The 19,331-nt window shown below is 43.1% G+C and overlaps 1 protein-coding gene across 1 annotated transcript; it reads left to right on the top strand.

Moving 5' to 3' along the window:
- Positions 1-10,583: 10,583 nt before the first annotated feature.
- Positions 10,584-18,245, top strand: LOC142297375 (serine/threonine-protein kinase SBK1-like). Its single transcript, XM_075341602.1, has 3 exons — positions 10,584-10,701; positions 16,708-16,910; positions 17,754-18,245. Exons 1-3 carry the CDS (start codon positions 10,584-10,586, stop codon positions 18,243-18,245), a joined length of 813 nt encoding a protein of 270 aa, XP_075197717.1.
- The last annotated feature ends 1,086 nt before the right edge of the window (positions 18,246-19,331 follow it).

Here is a 19,331-nt window from a genome sequence, read left to right as displayed (position 1 = left end):
AACTTTGTAATTTGTAGTTTTCTTACATGAAAAAAAAATATATAGTTTTCTTAATTAAAAATCTGTTGCAAAGTATTCGAGGAAACCACCAACGTACCGCCATCTCACTTATAACATGGCAATAAGTAGGGTGATGGCGAAGTATGTGTTACAGTTGACCAGAGTTGTGCAATACGTGTGTGGTAAAGCTCTGGTGCTTAGAGATCAAGCGAAATATTAAAGTGATCCCAATACATGCCGGGGATGCGCCTGTGTGACTAGTCCTACTTTGAATGCCACCAGGTGACTTTGCCGAACATTTGCCCTGGATTGACAGGTCTCCATATTCGTGTACATAGAGAGAGACCTGTCAATCCAGGGCAGTTGGTGGGACAAAGCCACCGGATACCTGCCTATCCAACTAGACTACAGCACAGATCAGTCCCCGGCAGCTTTTAAAGTACGACTAGCCTTGGTTCCTGCCATCTGCCTTGGATTGAAAGTATACACGTATAGGAGAGTCCTGTCAGTCACTGGCAAGAAATCGCCAGGGACTTCACCATGACTTTTAAAGTAGGTTTCCGAAATACTGCGGCACGTCAGCCAAAAACATCAGATAAAAATCACATCCACAGACACCACAGATCGGACACATTAAAAAGGAATCTGACACCTGATACAGACAATTTCCAGCTCTGGTAAGTCATCAGTGCACATTGCAAATTAAGGCTCATCTTTCTCAAAGTGATCCAGAAAACTTTTATTGATCTCAAAATTGGCCAAAAGTTTTTGTAAAGTTTTAATTGACTTCAAATATAAAATAGATCATGTCCGGTTCAAAATACTAATGTTTATCATGCACTTTGGATACAAAATGTAACTTTGATTTTCCTTTTTCCCCTCTTTTTTTTAATCCCCATGGACATTAGAAGTGGGGGGCAGGTATGGGAACCTTCGGACATAACATGAAGACTTCCCCCTGTCCGGTTCAGTTTGCTCGGTGCGTGTCAGTAATAACCATGTAACCAGTAAATTGGAAAGGACAGAGAAAGTCATCATCATCCTCAACTTCAGGCAGATGAGGGGCAGAACTAAAATACACCCACCACGTAAGTAACAGCTATTACCACATCTGCCCTGTACCAGGAAACTACCAGAATAAAATTCTACTTCTATAACATCCATTGTTCTCATGTTATTTTTTTTGGAAGACATTTAAGTAAATCATGTAAAAAAAAAAAAAAAAAAAAAAAAAAAAAAAAGAGAAACCAGTCACAGTGAGTATTCAGTCCGATCTGCAGGCTCTAAATCATAGAGCAGGGGAGGGGAGTAAAGTGCTGTATACTTTTGTTATTAGATTCAGTGCATCCGGCATCGTAATCTTTCTGGGATTTTTAGTCCAGTATTCGGCCCAATCACTGCTGGATCTTTCTGCACATTTATAACTAGAAAGCAGTCAGAGGGGGTCAAATACTGGACAGAAAATCCCAGAAAGAGCAGAAGATTCAAACCACCAGTTATTCCAAGTTTTAAAACTACACAGCAATCTCCACCACTCCCACCGCTCTATAAAACACGGGGCCTGCAGATCAGACTGCAATTTCCGAACAGGATCTGAACTAAGAAAAGGGCCTAGGACTGTAAAGGAAGTGAGAAGGGGTTAAAAAAAAATGCGGGAAAGTAAAGGGGCTTCCCAAGGATATGGAGGTTCTTTGTTAAAAGAAGGGGTACAGAGGAGCGAGAGGACATTCGGCCATCTTTACCAGCAGTGGAAGGAAGACACCCACCCTCCCTCAATGGTGGGATTTCTACAGATACTTATGTACATACATATGGATGTTAATATTGTCAGGGCGGCAAGGTGGCTCAGTGGTTAGCCCTGCAGTCTTGTGGCGGCTCAGTGGTTAGCACTGCAGCCTTGCAGTGCTGGGGTCCTGGGTTCAAATCCCACCAAGGACAACATCTGCAAGGAGTTGGTATGTTCTCCTTGCGTTTGCCTGGCTTTACTCCGGGTTCTCCGGTTTCCTCCCACACTACAAAGACATACAGTTAGGGACTCTACATAAATTGCCAACACTGTCCCCATTGGGGCTCACAATCTAAAGCTGCGGAATTAATAGCGTTATATAAAATCAATAATTATATTGTCACCGCAGGGCTGTTTTCTCCCATGCCGGGTTATGTCTGGTGTACAAGCCTTGCTGTATAATCGGCTGTTGGCCTTCTGTAATTAAGAATAATGACAAAGTTCTGAATAAAGGGGCATCGACAGAGGTTAATTTTCTATTGCTTAATAAAGCTGGGGCCAACCCATTTCACCCAAAATTTCGTGTGTGTTTTTGTTACGGTACAGATGTGGGGCCAAAGCCCAATAGAAGCTTTTCTGGGTGGAGGTTTCTGTTACGCTCCTTCCAATCTAGTGACCGGTTCATTTTATATCCAAATACAAACATAACATAGAAATATGAGAGGAGATCTCCATCTATTTATCTCAGATTGGTTTGTAACCATAAAATGGCAGAAACTGAATAAACTGAGGTAAATTCCGGCAGTGGTTTATTCTCCCATGTGATGGAACGTTTCAGCTTTCAGATATTTCTCACAGACATTTGTGGGAGTCGAAACATTGCCCATCACAGGTGAATAAACCTCTGCTATAGAACAGGTGCAATGTTTTATACTAAGAACAGGTATAAAACTTGAACAATCGAATAAAATCTAAAAACAGAAGTATTGAGGTCCCGGGGTCTATTCTAGTGTTGGGTAGGGCTGCCGGAGTATTGCTTCTACCCAACACTTGGAAGGGATGACTGAGGACGGACACCTGCCCCTTAATATATGATGGCTTCTAGAAAGCTGACAAACATGACGTTTTTGTGAAATATCTAATGTTTTCATACACAGTTCAAGGCACTTCTCTTGTTGATTTTTAGCAGCAGAGATCCTTTCTTTCCCATAGGGTTTAACCTGTGGCTACATAAAGAGGCCGTACTGGGCCCAGCCTTAAAAGGGAGGCAGACATGACTAGGTTAGGACGGGAATAAAAGGGGGAATGAGTGATTGGGGTTAAGCAGGGGTTAAAGATATTTAGAGGGAGCGGAAAGAATATTTTGAATTGTGCATTGTGGGTGTAGTTAGTGGGGGTATCCATTTTCGGCACAGAAAACGGAACAATCTCCCATCCACCCTCCCAATTTTTACCTTCTTGTAATAGCAGCATAGCGATTGGGAGGAGGGTCCTCAAAATTGGAATTTGGGGTTTGTGTCGTAACTGTGTGGGAGTGGGGGAACCCGTATGGTTCTGGACCCCTCTTGTGGACTCTTTATATGCCGGCGAGTAGAAGAATACCGTGGTAGGCCTGGTGGGCTGCGGGTTGGGGGCGTGTGTTCAGATGAGGCCAGGTTGTTTGTTAACTGGTGCCTCAGAGCCGATGCTTGAGTGGTTGGGGGTAAAACATCAGTCTGGCTACAGTTTGGGTAGAATACCCGTCGGCAGATTTGGGGCTCAAATATACTCAACAGAACCGGAGGGTGGTCCTCTGTTATTTATGTTATGTTTTGTTACAATAAAAGGCTGCTGTGGCCAATAAAATCCATATTGGTGTGCAGTCTGTTTATTTCAGGGAAGGTAAGGGTGGGGTGGGGGGGTTATTTAAAGTCTTCATTAATGACTTGACCATACCCGTGGTCATGTGGAACATCCCGAATTCTTTAGTTTCACCTGGAAACTATCACAGGTTGGAAATGGATTTTAGTGATCAAGAGTCCTGAGACAATGTCATCCAGGAGTTTGTGAAAGAACAACAAAAAACAAACAAAACAAACCAAAACTCTTTATAAAACCAATCCAATTTGGCATAATAAAAATTAAATGTAAAATACGGTGTACACACATCTTGTTAGTAGATTTATACCTAGAGTAGCCAATGAATAAGTTGAGCTATTGAAAATATACTATGATTAAGAGTGTGTAATGCACACGAAATGCGTCAGGTTTTATTATTCTTCCCTATCACGTGTTCGGGAAAAAAAAAATGATTACAACTACCAGAAGATTATGCCGGATCCTTTTCTTCAATGTCACTGCTACTTTATAATATTTTTTGTTTTGTGCTGTTAAACATTTTCCACCATAAGCAACAGCCCCAGTAACTCCCTCTGTGCTACACCGCTACCATAGGCCCATAGCAGCTTTAGGGGCAGTGTATGATGAGACAATGGTCTTGACTCGGAAATGTGGTGCCGCTGTGGCTTTAGGCACTACAGGGTAGTGCACCCCCATTAGGGTGTCGTACTTGTCTCGGGTCCAGGTAAGGTCGGTACCAGTTTCCACCAACAGTCACACAGTACCAGTGGGTTGCCCTCCCCAATGGGGACCGGGCCAGGGGCGGGTCACAGTAGGGGGGGTCACTACAGTAGTGGGTTTACAGGACGCCACTGCACCAGGGGCTCCCCGATCCACTGGAGCCGGGACTCCAGAGCACACAGTGGGAAGAGCAGGTTGACCTAGTGAGAGTAGCGAACCAGCTGGTGGCAGTGGCTGGGGACAACAGCTTGGAACATACAACTACAACGAGGAGAACAGCTATAGACACAGTATAGCGGATGTGCCGCGAGCAGCTCTGTGGGCCAAGGCATTCAACACTGTTGCTGGGGAGAAGCAGAAAGGGACACTTTACTGACATTGGAGTCCCCAAGTGCTTCATGCCACGGGCATCCGATACTTAGTGCCTCAAAGGAGGAAGGGCCCATAGGCTGACACACCGGACTTAACCTTCCATGGATCTGGCATCGGCTTGAGCCCATCGTGGCAAAGATCAGTACTCTGTGGCAGCCTCTGAACTATCAGTGAGTAAAAGGCCTGGAACCACAGCCCCTGTCTCTGCCTTTCATTTGCTGTTGCCCAGCGCTGCGGTAACAACGGGGACTACCACCACCCTCGTCTGTCCATCCTCTCCGGGGTAATCCCGCTCCGCCTGTGCGGAGAGACACCATCCCACCTTCACAATCAGCCCCAGAGAGCAGCACCCGCAGAGGCAGCCCATCCCTGGCCGCGTACCACAGGTGGCGTCACGATCATAAAAAGACTTTCCTAACCGTCACTAACACCACCATCCTCCATCCTTCCTCCCGTCCACCGCCTTCCCTCCCTCCTGAACGTCTCGAGGTCACGAAGGCCAGGCCAGCCCGTGATGACACACAGGATCTGCACCCCCCAGCCCGGCGACGTGTCGGGTGAAAAACCCCCATCGACCCCGGGTGTTATATCAGCACATAAAAAAATGGATTGGGGAATCCCCAGAAATCACAGCAGCATGGTGGTGTCAAGCAAAATATGAAAAGGGGCCTCTTTTATTATCTCCCTAATTTCTATGTCCATCAAAAATTATATGAGGTCTTTCCTAGCTCCAGTTTGCACTTTGAAAAAGGGGTTTCACAGCATGCCTTTCCACTCCTCTTCCTCTACAGGAAAAAACACTTGTGCTCACTGGCTACAAACAACTCAAAATCAGGGAGGGAATCCGAAATAGAGAGTCAATGGGGCGTTTACCGCTCATTACCCCATGACTGCTGGATGTTGTGGACACTTGTGTGGCGCCCTGGACAAGCCAGGACGTCACAGGTACTACAAAACACCCCGGTTAGGCACATCAGTCACACACACAAATCCTTGTTGCCTCCCTCCAGGAGCTGATGTCCACACCAGGTGGGGCGGGGCCATGCGGTTGGCCTCACCCACCGAGGAGCTCACTGTCCTGGAGGCGGGAAAGGAAGAGAGTTGAGTTAGGGAGAGTGGAAGTGAAGGAGCGAGAAGTAGTAGTGGAGGAGCAAGAGCAGACTGACTGTGTCCGGGTACGTGGCCCGGGCACTCAAGAGCAAGGTTGGCAGACGGTGGTGACCGTCTGCAGGCGAGGCAGATTGACGCACAACCGTGAGGACCGGGGACGGGCGGTGGCCCGCTGGTACCGAACCGGGGAGCGAAGAGAAGCCAGGACCATTCGGCAGGGCCTACGGACCCCGACCAGGCTTGGAGTCGCCGTTAAACCGGTCAAATCAGTCAGCGACGGGAACTTCCGGGGTTTCTCAGCAGCAAAGACCCGACTGAAGGCAACCGCTCAACCGTGAAGGGAAATACAGCTACCGCCACAGCTAGAGTTCCCAGGGCCAGAGCCTGCGGGCAAAAAAGGGGCTCCTCTGGCAAATACACCGCTGGGGAGTGGGTTACCGGTGGGAAGCCATCGGAGCCAAAAACACATCACAGGTGCAGGGAGAGACAGTCACCGCCAACCTACCCCGAGTGACCATCGCAGCCAGCTGCGGGACCCGTCCATGCAGCCATTTGTTTTACCAGAGACTCAGTCTGCGTCATTGGCTGAGTACCACCGTGCCGCCTGGCACTGCGCTGCCGCCTCAGCGACCCTGCACCTCGCCAAACCCCGCCATCCACCTTACAGTCCCCATCACCGGGCCCCGGGACCATCAAAACTCCCTACCCACGGAGGGGAGAGAAACATCTCGGCTGCTCCCTGTCATCGCTCCCGGGATCCCCGTCCAGAGCAGTGGTGGTGTCCCAACCTCACCACAACCGTGGGTGGCGTCACGGACTAAATCCCCAAACCAAGCCTCCCATTTCACTCACGGGCGGGGAGCGCTGCTTGAGGCCCCGGATCCGGCCCACCGCTCGAGCCACCGAGCAGCAGCAGCAGCGCCGGACCCGAGTGTTAGTGAGCGCAGCGCCCCGCCGCCCGCGACACTTGCATAACATTTAGGATGCGGTGCTGTTGTGCCGCCCCCGTGGCAGCAGCCGCCGCTGCTCGGATCCATAAGGGGGTGGCTCGAGGGTCTCCGGACCCGGGGGTCTCGCAGACACGCCGAATAAAAAAAGGGGAACATTTATGTACAGGTTAGGCGTATTAAGTTCGTGACGCCACCCACGGTGTGTGGTAAGGTAGGACACCACCGCTGCTGTTATGGCCACCCGGGAGAGATGTTGTGGCAGCTGGATGTTAACCCCTCCGTGGGTAGGGATGGTTGCCCCAGGACCCAGTGTCTTTGTGCAGGGTATAGCGACAGCAAGGGGATGTTTTGTTACTCATAGTCAATGAATCACACGAGTCTTTGGTAAACCAAGGTGCTGGTAGCCGGCGCCGCAGCCGGTTGCATTCGGATCCCCAACCTGGGCTGGTGGTCTCTATCCTTTTCCTCTGCACTAGTTTTGTGAATGGTGGACTTCCTAGTCTGGAACTCAGGAGTCCGCTCCCGACTGGATGTGGCCTAAGGAGCCGTGCCCGCAGACGCTGGCCTGTGGGATCTATGGGCCCTGGCAGTGACCTCTATCCCTATCGGTGGGCTGTTGGCTTCTATGAGGGACTAATTTATAGACGTTTGGCGCAGAATGAATCCACAGATCAGTATGAAGTTATTCTGCCATTTGCTTTTTGGAATCTATTTTTCTATATCATCCTACTAGGAATTTTTTTTCGCATATTCACATTCAGTATTTTGTACTGTCAAACTGATGATGTAACTGAAAACTACATCTCTTCCTGCAAAAAGCAGGCTTTCCCTCAATCCTGGAAGACAAACAAAAGGAAAATAGTGAAACCTTTCATGTCTCGCCCCCAGGATGGAGCAACAAAGAGTCCATGGTGCGTTTACAGCTCATTACCTCATGAGGGATGGATGTTGTGGACACTTACATATCTGGGATGTCTTGCTGTCAGATTCTTTTTGGTTTCACCTCTAGTTTGCACTGAAACTGACAATTCCTCCCCCCCCCCACTTTGTGCGCATGTCAATATGCAATGTCGGCACCGGGGTTTTGACTGAGACCTCTGCTCGAATCAATAACAGCTCACACAGATCATAAGAGGACATTATGGATTATTCCTACAATATACCCCAAATATCTGATGGTGAGGCCATACCTACCAGAGGACTTGGAAAAGGTTTATTAAAAAATAAAAAAAAAAAATTGTTAAAGTCTGTGGTGTGTGTGTGTGTGTGTGTGTGTGTGTGTGTGTGTGTGTGTGTGTGTGTGTGTGTGTGTGTGTGTGTGTGTGTGTGTGTGTGTGTGTGTGTGTGTGTGTTTTTTCAGCATGTGCTGTCACTGCTATCCACATGGCACACGGATAGCAGGAACCTATATACTCACCCGTCCATGGTGCTGCTGTGCCCAACGCTGCTGCTTCCTGTCCAAGGTGCAGTGACTATGCAAAGAGCATAATGAGCAGGCCCAGAAGCAAGTAACAGCAGCGGCAGAGACAGCAGCACTGGAGACAGGAGAGTTCAGAAAAAGCATTTTATTTCACAGACACGCATTTTCTCCAGTACGTGTCACACGGATTAAATCAGTGTATGGTCCACATGACAGCCGTGCTGCCGGAGAAAAAAAACGGACATATCTACATGTGGAGCACAAAGACACGTATGCTCCACACATTCCATGTGAAAACACAAACGTGTGCACAGACCCATTGATTTTAATGGATCTACGTGTGCCAGTGTCTCAAGTACATGTGAAAACAGATGTCACACGTACCGGAAACAGACGTGATATTTACTATATACAAAAATGCAGTGGCATCGCTGTATAAAGCATAAGCGATTAGACAATCACAGGATAGTACTCCCCTAAGTACTCCCCTACTATAAGTAATTCTGAGTGCCACCAATAAAGCAGTGATGCCCCCATAACAAATAATGTCCCCTGTAGACACCATAGATTGTTTTGTGGGTTCAGGTTATCACTTCTCTTTGGTGACCTCTCAGGATAAAGAAAACTTTGGTCATTGTCTTTAAAAAGCCGGATGCAAATTTTCGCAAGGCTTAGGGGTGCTTCACACACAGCGAGCTCACTGCCGAGATCGCTGCTGAGTCACGCTTTTTGTGACACAGCAGTGACCTCATTAGCGATCTCGCTGTGTGTGACACTGAGCAGCGATCTGGCCCCTGCTGCGAGATCGCTGCTCGTTACACACAGCCCTGGTTCGTTTTCTTCAAAGGCGCTGTCCCACTATGACACAGATCGCTGTGTGTGACAGCGAGAGAGCGACAAATGAAGCGAGCAGGGAGCAGGAGCCGGCGTCTGACAGCTGAGGTAAGCTTGTAACCAAGATAAACATCGGGTAACCAAGGTGGTTACCCGATATTTACCTTAGTTACCAGCCTCTGCAGCTCTCACGCTGCCTGTGCTGCCGGCTCCGGCTCTCTGCACATGTAGCTGCTGTACACATCGGGTTAATTAACCCGATGTGTACAGCAGCTAGGAGAGCAGGGAGCCAGCGCTAAGCAGTGTGCGCGGCTCCCTGCTCTCTGCACATGTAGCTGCATTACACATCGGGTTAATTAACCCGATGTGTACTGTAGCTAGGAGAGCAAGGAGCCAGCGCTCAGTGTGCGCAGCTCCCTGCACACACAGCTAAGCGGTGTGCGCTGGTAACTAATGTAAACATCGGGTAACCATACCCGATGTTTACCTTAGTTACCAGTCTCCGCAGCTTCCAGACGGCGGCTCAGTGCAAGCGCAGCGTCGCTTGCACGTCGCTGCTGGCTGGGGGCTGTTCACTGGTCGCTGGTGAGATCTGCCTGTTTGACAGCTCACCAGCGACCATGTAGCGCTGCAGCAGCGATCCTGACCAGGTCAGATCGCTGGTCGGATCGCTGCTGCATCGCTAAGTGTGAAGGTACCCTTAAGTAACGAGATGGTTGACAGAACATTTAGACAAACAGTATGTAATTTTCTTCAGTGTTTTGGATATTTTAGTGTCGTTTGTCATGTAAAAACCGCATTATGCGAGAAAAATGCATCTGAAAAAATGTTGGCCAAGTCAACAATTAGCAGACACTGGAAAGAACAAATTGTGGCCTCCACCCAGACGTCCTTTATACCTGATCTGCTCATGAACTTCCCATACAATAGACTGGTGATGTAGGGGAGATCTTCATTACCATATGACTAGACGGCCATTTATCCCATTGTCTATGGAAGGGGTAGGAAGGGCCATCTCTTGGTCAGGGTGTCCTGATAAGACCATTGGATCACTGCACACATTTGTGATGTGAATCTTTCCTACAAGGTCTTCATTGCACCCAACTCCTAGAGAAGTGACTTCACTAATAGTGAGATTGCTGCTCTCCGGATACATTGCATCAGAATCAACTTGAGAAAACCCAACTGACTCTACATTGCCCAGGTATGATTTACTCTATAGATGAATATTTACCAAACCCAATGATTTGGGACCATCTAGTAATCTAGTATGTATGGTGATATTCCTGATCTGACACCGGGGAGAATTGGGACAAGAATGGGACTTATTGGTTTTAATATGTCTCATCCTTTATTCTGGAGATGAGCAACCAATGGTGATAACAGCTCATTCCCCTCTCCCCATTAATCGCTATGTAAAAGGTCTATAGACGTCTTCATACTGAAATCTTTCCAACCCTCGGCCAACTTGCAATATGTATAGTGTGTGTGAAATTGTGATATTCATTCTGTACCGCTCCAGTTTTGGATTTTACAGCAAATGTCATCTCACATCTCGCATTTTCCTTTTCGTGATAGATTTGATGTAAAACAAAAACCATACTAAGCTACAATGGAAGCAACTGGATCATTTCAGCTCCCCAAGACCAGCGAGAAGGATTTCCAGATTTTGGAGACTCTGGGCAGCGGCACCTACGGCAGAGTGGTCATGGCTATGGAGAAGAAAACCGGTGAGTCCAACATTACACGTGAGAAGTAGTCATTTTTTATGGCTTCTTCTAAAGTCTATTCAATATTTCTGAAAGCCATAGACACAATCATACAGTTTTTTGTAAAAGTTACAATTTTGTATAAAGTTCAAATCCCATTATATAATATGAAAACCAATTTTTTATTTATTTTTTCTGGATGTGCCCATTTTAAAGGGAAAACCAATTTTTACTTTCCCATGGTCATTTTAATTAAGAGCCAGAATATTTTTTTTTTCTTTGGTCATCGCTATATAAGCACTTTGGTATTTCTGGGGGAGTTACATTTGTCTGGCAGCGTTTGGGGATTTATATAAATCACTAAACTTTTCCTAGAAAAAAAAAACAAACCATTTGCCAGTTTTAAGTTTTCTGCCCTTCATATCCTGCACCAAGTAAACACTGGCAGATCTACTGTGGGGGGGTTCTTTAATTTCTCCCCATATTGGTGTTAGGCAATACGTTGTATGCACCTAAATACTCTAAACTACAATTCAATAAAAAACAAAAAAAAAAAAAAAAACACAAACCTCATACAGGTTTATTTAAAATTTCTTGTAAGTGTAGGAGGATGTTTTTTTTTGCAGGAAAATATTTAGTTTTAGCTTTGTTTTCTGTCTAGCACTATTTATCCTGTAAACAGTTACAAAAAAATACTGTCATATAATGATTATTAAATTATAATATAATAAATTCCATATAAAATAGATATAATTTTATTTATATGTATAATATATATTTTAATATATATTTATAGTGTTCAAGTAACTGCAGCCAGATGAAAAATCAGGGTTGTTTTTGTAAGCTACCAGATTAACCCATTCACCACCCGACTATTACAAGTTTTAGTTTGTTTTTTTCCTTCTCTACCTCAAAGACTCAAGAGCCATAACTTTTTTTTATTATAAGTGTATGTGTAATATATATATATATATATATATATATATATATATATATATATATATATATATATATATATATATATATATATATATATATATATATATATATATATATATATATACACATACACATACACACACATACATATACACATATATACATATATATATAGACAAATATAAAATTATATATATATATTATATATTTTATATTATATTATAATTGTGTATATATATTGGATCAGGTTTATATTGAAGATGACATGCTCTTGGTGATGTGCGACCTAGAGGAGCTTTATACCTCCATTCGTCACCAAGATGGTATTAGAGCCACCTCTTTCTATTTAGAAATGAGTAATATGGAGACTGGCTTTACTGATTTTCTATTGGAATTATTGAACTTCACCTTGACGCATAATTTTTTCATCTTTAACAATGCTTTCTACCTACAGCTCCAGGGAACAGCAATGTGGGCGGCCTGTGCCCCATCATATGCAAATCTTTTCCTGGGGCTGTGGGAGAGGGAGCTGTTCCTCTCGGATGGTGATTCATCAATGGACCGGGTCATATTTTGGGCCCGGTACATTGATGATATTTTCATCATCTGGAGGGGCAATGCTGAAGAATTAAGGATATTTTTTGAAGCTTTAAATGTAAACTGATACAACCTCCGCTTTACATATAAATACGACATGAAGGAAATCAATTTTTTGGATGTTGTAATAAGAAGAGATCAGAAAAACCAAATCCAAACGGATATGTTTAGGAAGAATACGGAGGTGAACTCTTTGTTACACGCGACTTCCTCACACCCCCCACAGATGTTTAGAGGGATTCCTGTAGGACAATTCCTACGCCTAAGGAGAGTTTGCTCCACTGATTCAGATTTTTGGAAACAGGCGGATCTTATGAAGAAAAGATTTCTCGAACGGGGTTACAGTAGGAAAAATATCAACACAGCCTGCATTAGAGCAGGCAACAACAACAACAGACAAACCCTACTGTACACCAAACAGGACAAACAGAAAAAAGAACAAGTCAGATTTATTACAACGTTCCACTCACAATGGAATGTAATGAGGAAAAGTATAGAGAAATTCTGGCCGATTCTGCGTTCAGATTCATCCCTTAGTCAGTATCTTTCACCAAATCCTAGTGTCACAGCTAGGAGGAGCAAGAATTTGAAGGATATGCTGGTCTTTAGCCACTACCAACCTACAAAAAAGCCAATTTTTGACCTTAAGATACGAACTAATTGGGGCTGTTTTCCCTGTGGGAGATGCGTGGCCTGCCCTAATATTGAGCGAGCCACGTCTTTCCCAAATTCAAGTGGACAGGTGACGTATACCATCACACACCATATTACATGCACTACAACAGCTGTAATCTATCAGGCCACCTATCCTTGTGGGAAAATTTATGTGGGTTTGACTACACGTGCCCTAAAAGTACGTGTAAGGGAACACATTCGTGACATCATAGCGGCGGAAAATGAGGACGACATTGAGTCACTTAAGACGATTCCGAAACACTTCAGAAAATTCCATCAGTGTGACTCAACACAATTGAAAGTCCGCGGCATTGACCATGTCCCTATGAATATTCGTGGAGGGAATGTGGCCAAAAAATTGGCCCAATGTGAAAGTCGCTGGATCTGGACCTTAGATACCATACATCCAAAAGGGTTAAATGAAAACCTTAGTTTTACATCATTCCTGTAAAAAGTTTCCCCTTGGTTTCCTTGATGTAATATTGGTCTCTGCATTTACAACCTATGTGCTTGTATGTATTTATATGCATATATACGTAGATGTGTATCCGTGTATATATACATATTGTATGTATATGTATGCACATTCTATGTATTGCAACATTTTTCTCTGTCTTGTTTTTATCCTTCTGATCATCAGTACATATTTGGCAGGGATTTTCTCTGTTTTTTAAAAGGGTTTTTTCATATTTTATTTAGTATCTCACTAAACCTCTTTTTCTTTTTATAGTGTTTTCTACATCATGATGTTTCCTGCTTTTTTCTCATCCAGCCTATGATTACTCCCAGGACAAGAGTTTTTTTCATATCATCGGTGGACCCAGAATATACTTTGAAAGTTATATTAGGTCAGGAATTTGTTTCAAATTTGATCGCATTTCATATATCTTTTCAAGAATCATTATGTTTTAACATATTTATAATATTTATTATTCACATTTATTGCACTATTTCTTGTATGTGTATGCACTCTGTCCATTTGCCACTGTCTTTTCTTCAGGTCGCATTCACTTTCTCAATACATTTATTTATTTTACACGGATCTCCTTACACATTCATACACTTGTTTTCACCCCTACACTGCAACAATTATAGCCATACAATTTTTTATATCTTTTTCTATACAGCTATATTTAGTTGAAGAAAAAACTTAGTTTATACATTTTATACACTTTATTCAGTGAGCCTGTTTTCTCACATTTTATCACTTGCTTTTCTTTTTTCCTTTGTTTTTCATGATGCTTCTCTTTTATATGTATGAAAGATTTTTAATAAGCTTGCAGGGTTGCATGTGTATATATATATTTTTAATATTTACACCATGTATGCTTTTTGTGTATACACATGTATATATGTATATGTATATATGTATGTTTTCTTAAATATATATATAGGAACTATTTATCTTAAACTGATGAATTATATTCTTTTCTATTTGCTCCGATTAATGTATATATGCATTCCTTGTTTGCTCTGACTAATGTATATACTCCCTGGGTAATAAGCACCAGTTTATAATATACTTCATGTCTTGGTTTATCCGGATCTACAGCGCATGCGCGGTCTCCGGACAGCGCTCACGCAGTGGGCGTATCTGTATTGTCCGAGCTCCGTACTCGCCCCTCTGACATCATCGCGTCACGTGACCTTTTTGTCACGTGTGGCGGTGACTCATAGTGGGACGACTCCGGTTGCCAAGCGACGATGACGCGTCCTTTCTGCTTGGGCTCTGTGCCGATCTGCACAGCGCATGCGCCGTCTACTTGATCCGGATAGTGATTGGCTGGATCTTTACATAAATACACTTACCCTGCCGGTATGTCGCCACGCACCCCTCCCTGACGAAGGCTGACGCTGAAACGCGCGTCGGATGGGACTTGGCGCCACTCCAGCTGTGAGTATGTGTGCTTATCGCTAATACTTGATTGCCACCATTTGATGCCCTTTGTATTATTCTGTCTTGGGACCCTGCCTGAATATAATTCAATAATACTTGCTTGCTTCCCCTTTACTTCTTAACAAGGTTGCTTTGTGGCTTCTCCATAACGTTGCACACTTCTCTGCTCTCAGCTGCTCTGGTATGGCATCTTGTGTATCCTCCCTGTTACTACACCCCCTCCTTTCCTTCTACATTTTTTATTGTTAAATAAAGATTTTTCTTACACTAATTGCTGCTATCTGATCTTTTTGTGAGTTGGTTTGTGTGTTGACATAGATCAGAATATCCATTGTATTTATGAACAAGTGGGTGGTGGAATTTTTTCCTTATGTTAGGAGACCACCTTATTACATATAATTCCCATATTATTCATATCTTACCAAGGCCGATTTTTGGTGATTATTAATATATAATATATACATATACACATATATACATATAGACAATTATAATATAAAATTATAATTATATATTTTATATTATATTATAATTGTGTATATATGTGTATATATATATATATATTTTATATTATATTATAATTGTGTATATATGTGTGTATATATATATATATATATATATATATATATATATATATATATATATATATATATATATATATATATATATATATATTTTATATTATATTATAATTGTGTATATATATATATATATATATATATATATATATATATATATATATATATATATATATATATATAATATACACACAGACACACATAATATATATGTATAATAAACATACACGCACGCTTTATTTTCAATGGGACAATTTTAGCTTTTTTTTAAACTTTTTATTGATTTTATTAGTCCCCTTAGGGCACATTATTACTGCACTGTCCAATCACTTCTCCTGTTCAGAGGGGTGCTGAAGCATTACTGGGATCAGCAGAAGTGCTGCTCTCCTGTGAATGCCGGCTCTATGGCACCATTCACAGGAATAGAGTCATGACAGCCACAGGGGTCATCAGCTGAACACTCCCCACTTTCATGACAACCCACCAGCCATTCGCAATCGCGTAACTGGGCCACTGATTGTGGTGAGGAATACTGCGATCCATGCCAGACAGTGTTACATTCAGTTGTCACATTGAGAGCAGGAATTAACTGGTTAACCACAGTGGGTAGATCAGAGATCCCCAGTGTCTGTTCGCTGCACGTCGGCTGATCAGATCAGCAGAATCATGAGGGAGAAAACGTGGGTTGTGTGCGAGCCTGTATTAAAAAGACAGAGCCTTGGATGTATAGGTACTTCAAATGGTTGTAAAGGGTTTCACACATTTGAGGAGGACGTTTTCTTCATTTTTTCATCCCTATAAAAAAATTTAAAAACAGGTTTACAATATTTATTAGTCCTCCAAGGGAAATTTAATATGTGACGCCCTGCTCCCTTGCTCTACATATCACTCCCCATACAGCGCCAAATATTACAAATCATGGTTTGTACCTGACTAGCAGATTCCCACCAACACCAGCCCTATAGACACCTACCGCCATCTACCATTGCCCTACAGGGTGGCCGATGAGGAGCGCCATCACCAGCAGCCCATGGGCCTCTGACACAGCTGACAGCTGCATATCACGGGTAAAATTGCGAGGATCGGGAGGTCATCAGTACTCAGTTACAGCCGGGTTGTGTATAATTGCTCAGGCTCCTGCAGATGATCACACCAATACAGAAGCTGAACCGTGTGATCAGCATGACATAGGTCACTTAGTGCTCCAAAACTAATATGAGCTCAAGGAATATATATGTAATAAGAGGTTAAATACCAATATTTAAAATAAGACCCATTCTCTACTTCGTATTTGTTTTTGTTTTTAATTTTATTTCATCTAAACAATTTTTTTAAAATCAGGAACTCACGTGGCCCTTAAACTAATGAAGAAGAGGAAGACAAAGGAACAAAGTTTCCTCCATGAGCTTTGTGTGTCCATCACCTTATCGGGTCACGAAGGGATCATCTTCACCCACCCAATCTACGTGGACTCGGAGTATTTCTATGTCCTGACTCAGGATTTGGCCCCTGCTGGAACTCTCCATTCGCTAATCAAACCCAGTGTAAGCATTTCACAATCACAAAGTGTTTTTGAATATGTAGCTGTAGAATCTTGGGCAGAGATTTTTTTTTAAATATTCTGACGTGTGGTAAGGAGTGGCATTTCTCATTTTTACAGCTGATTTAGATACCTAGAAAAGTGTTCTCCAACCTGCAACCCCTAGTTCTTTCAAGACTCCTTATTGCCTCTTTTGGCACATTGCACTAGTGGATGCACAATTCCTAATAACAGTGTGCACCAACCCCAGATCATGATTTCAGTGGTATTGCACGGGTGGAATTACCATCTGTTCAGCTAATTAAATCACATATACAATTACTACAGAAATACAGAAAACATGCACTGTTGGTGGCTCTTGAGAACTTTAGTTGGGGGAACACTGAACTATAGAGTCAGTTGGAAATCCGTATTCTAAATTAAATTTACCACTCTGGGTTCTTTATTTCACCACTAGATAGTTATCAGTAAGGCACGTTCTCTGTATTTAGTAAAACACAGAATAGCCATCTTCTGCTATTCCCATTGCTTATCCCGTTCTTCCTTTGCACCACGTGACCGGAGTGGTTACTGGCTGAATTGTTGCAGTGTTTGCCGGGCAGACTGGAAGTCACTTCTCAATATAAGTGTAGAAGACACTGAACGAGGCTCTCAGACTTCCAGCAATAGATATCAGCGGCTTCCACCAGTCAGAGCTGTAGTCACAAAAGTCAAGAGGTGTTTGCTGTATGTAGTAAAATGCTTACCGATTTAGAGTGGTGAAAAACAAAGCAGAGCAGCCCTTCCTCTCAGTTTGCCACATTCTCTAATTAAGGCAGCATGTATCTAATGGTTTCTTCTTTTCCAGGTTGGAATTCCAGAAGTGATGGTGAAGCGTTGTGCGGTACAGTTAACCAGTGCATTAGAATATATGCACGATCACTCACTGGTGCACAGAGACTTAAAACCAGATAATGTGTTACTCATGGACAAAGACTGCTTCCATATTAAATTGAGTGATTTCGGCCTGACACAAGCCATCGGTACCCTCGTGTCATCAATGTCACACATCATTCCCTACATGTCCCCAGAGCTGTGTCAATTGCAAAGCTATGAAGCTTTAGTCTTGCGACCCAGCATGGATACATGGGCCTTTGGTGTACTTCTGTATGTTGCATTCACGGGATATTTTCCTTGGGAAAGGGCCGCAAAGACGATCCTCTGTTCAAAGATTTTATCAAGTGGCAACGTTTTGGAAACCAAACAGCCCCGCCAGGACATTGGACCAAATGTTCCACTAAAGCACAAGAATTATTTCATGCCCTGCTCGCTGAAGACCCCACCATCAGGAGTCCAGTGACCATAACCATGAACTATCTTCACTTTCCATGGGGAGAAGACATGCCTGACAATTCTCTGGAAACTGTGGAAGACCGTGTTGAGGTGGAAAATTTGGACAATAAATTCATAGTCATTGAAGGAGAAGATGAGTACATTGTGATTGAGGACAGAGGGGACATCGAATGCATCATAATAGCTGATGGCTCCGTGGAAGCAGTTTCTAGCTCCAGTAACACTGTTCTGGTTTTGTCTGACAACGCCGAACTTCATTTGGGATCTGAAGTGGAGATCGCTTAAGTCTTCCAAGGTAAATATGTTGAGAGCTTCTAGTCTTCCATTATACTTACTGTCAAATTTGTCTTGGGTTCTAAATTACAGCTGGGCCTAAGTGTAAATGTCATGATATAAATGTAGATATGAATTTGTGTGTTTTTAAACCCCCATTGATGGAAGATGTGGTGGGCAGGCTTGTGTAAAGACCCAGCAGAAACCCAAACACTTCTCCCTGCCCAGTTCATTTTGCTTGGTTTAAAGTCCCGTTATGTAAATGGCCTTTATTCTTCGTTATATTAGCAGTTTTAGGATGAGAAATCTAGCTCCCTATATTAAAACTTGCGTAGATTGTGTAGATATCTCAGCTTACACTAAATGTAGCTTTCTTATGGATCAAGAACGATTGATTTCTTGGATAGGAACCCAAGTAAACTGGGTTGGGATGTTGGTTAACCTGATAAGAGACTCCTCAATTACATCTCTATGGCCCTAAAGAAACAAGACCCTAAACCCAGTATACATAAAAAAAAAAAAAAATGTGGTCAATACCATTTAGAGTAACAATTAACTAAAGTTTGCTATAGTCATTAATTTAACATCATTTCCTTGTACTCCTTTTAGAAGTACATTTTCATTTCCTGGAATAATATTAAAGGGGTATACATACCGTATCTCCAAATTATCATTATTAGCATATACCTACGATTAGAAATGTAGTATAGTTTTCCTGATATACTGTCACTTACCTCATGTTCAGGGCATTGCAGGACCTTAGGTATCCATGGTTATGACCACTAGCAACTAACTGGCTGTGACTATATGAGTTTTCACA

Source organism: Anomaloglossus baeobatrachus, chromosome 3, assembly GCF_048569485.1.
Source record: "Anomaloglossus baeobatrachus isolate aAnoBae1 chromosome 3, aAnoBae1.hap1, whole genome shotgun sequence".
NCBI lineage: Eukaryota > Metazoa > Chordata > Amphibia > Anura > Aromobatidae > Anomaloglossus > Anomaloglossus baeobatrachus.
Note: the sequence above shows the minus strand (reverse complement) of the source record. Positions and strands in the feature narration are given on the sequence as shown.

What these genes read in the sequence shown, in the direction of transcription:
- LOC142297375 (XM_075341602.1), top strand. Translation starts at nt 10,584, where the DNA reads ATGGAAGCAACTGGATCATTTCAGCTCCCCAAGACCAGCGAGAAGGAT. An exon ending in GGCTATGGAGAAGAAAACCG is followed by an intron (nt 10,702 to 16,707) that starts GTGAGTCCAACA and finishes TTTTAAAATCAG; the next exon opens with GAACTCACGTGGCCCTTAAA. An exon ending in ATTCGCTAATCAAACCCAGT is followed by an intron (nt 16,911 to 17,753) that starts GTAAGCATTTCA and finishes CTTCTTTTCCAG; the next exon opens with GTTGGAATTCCAGAAGTGAT.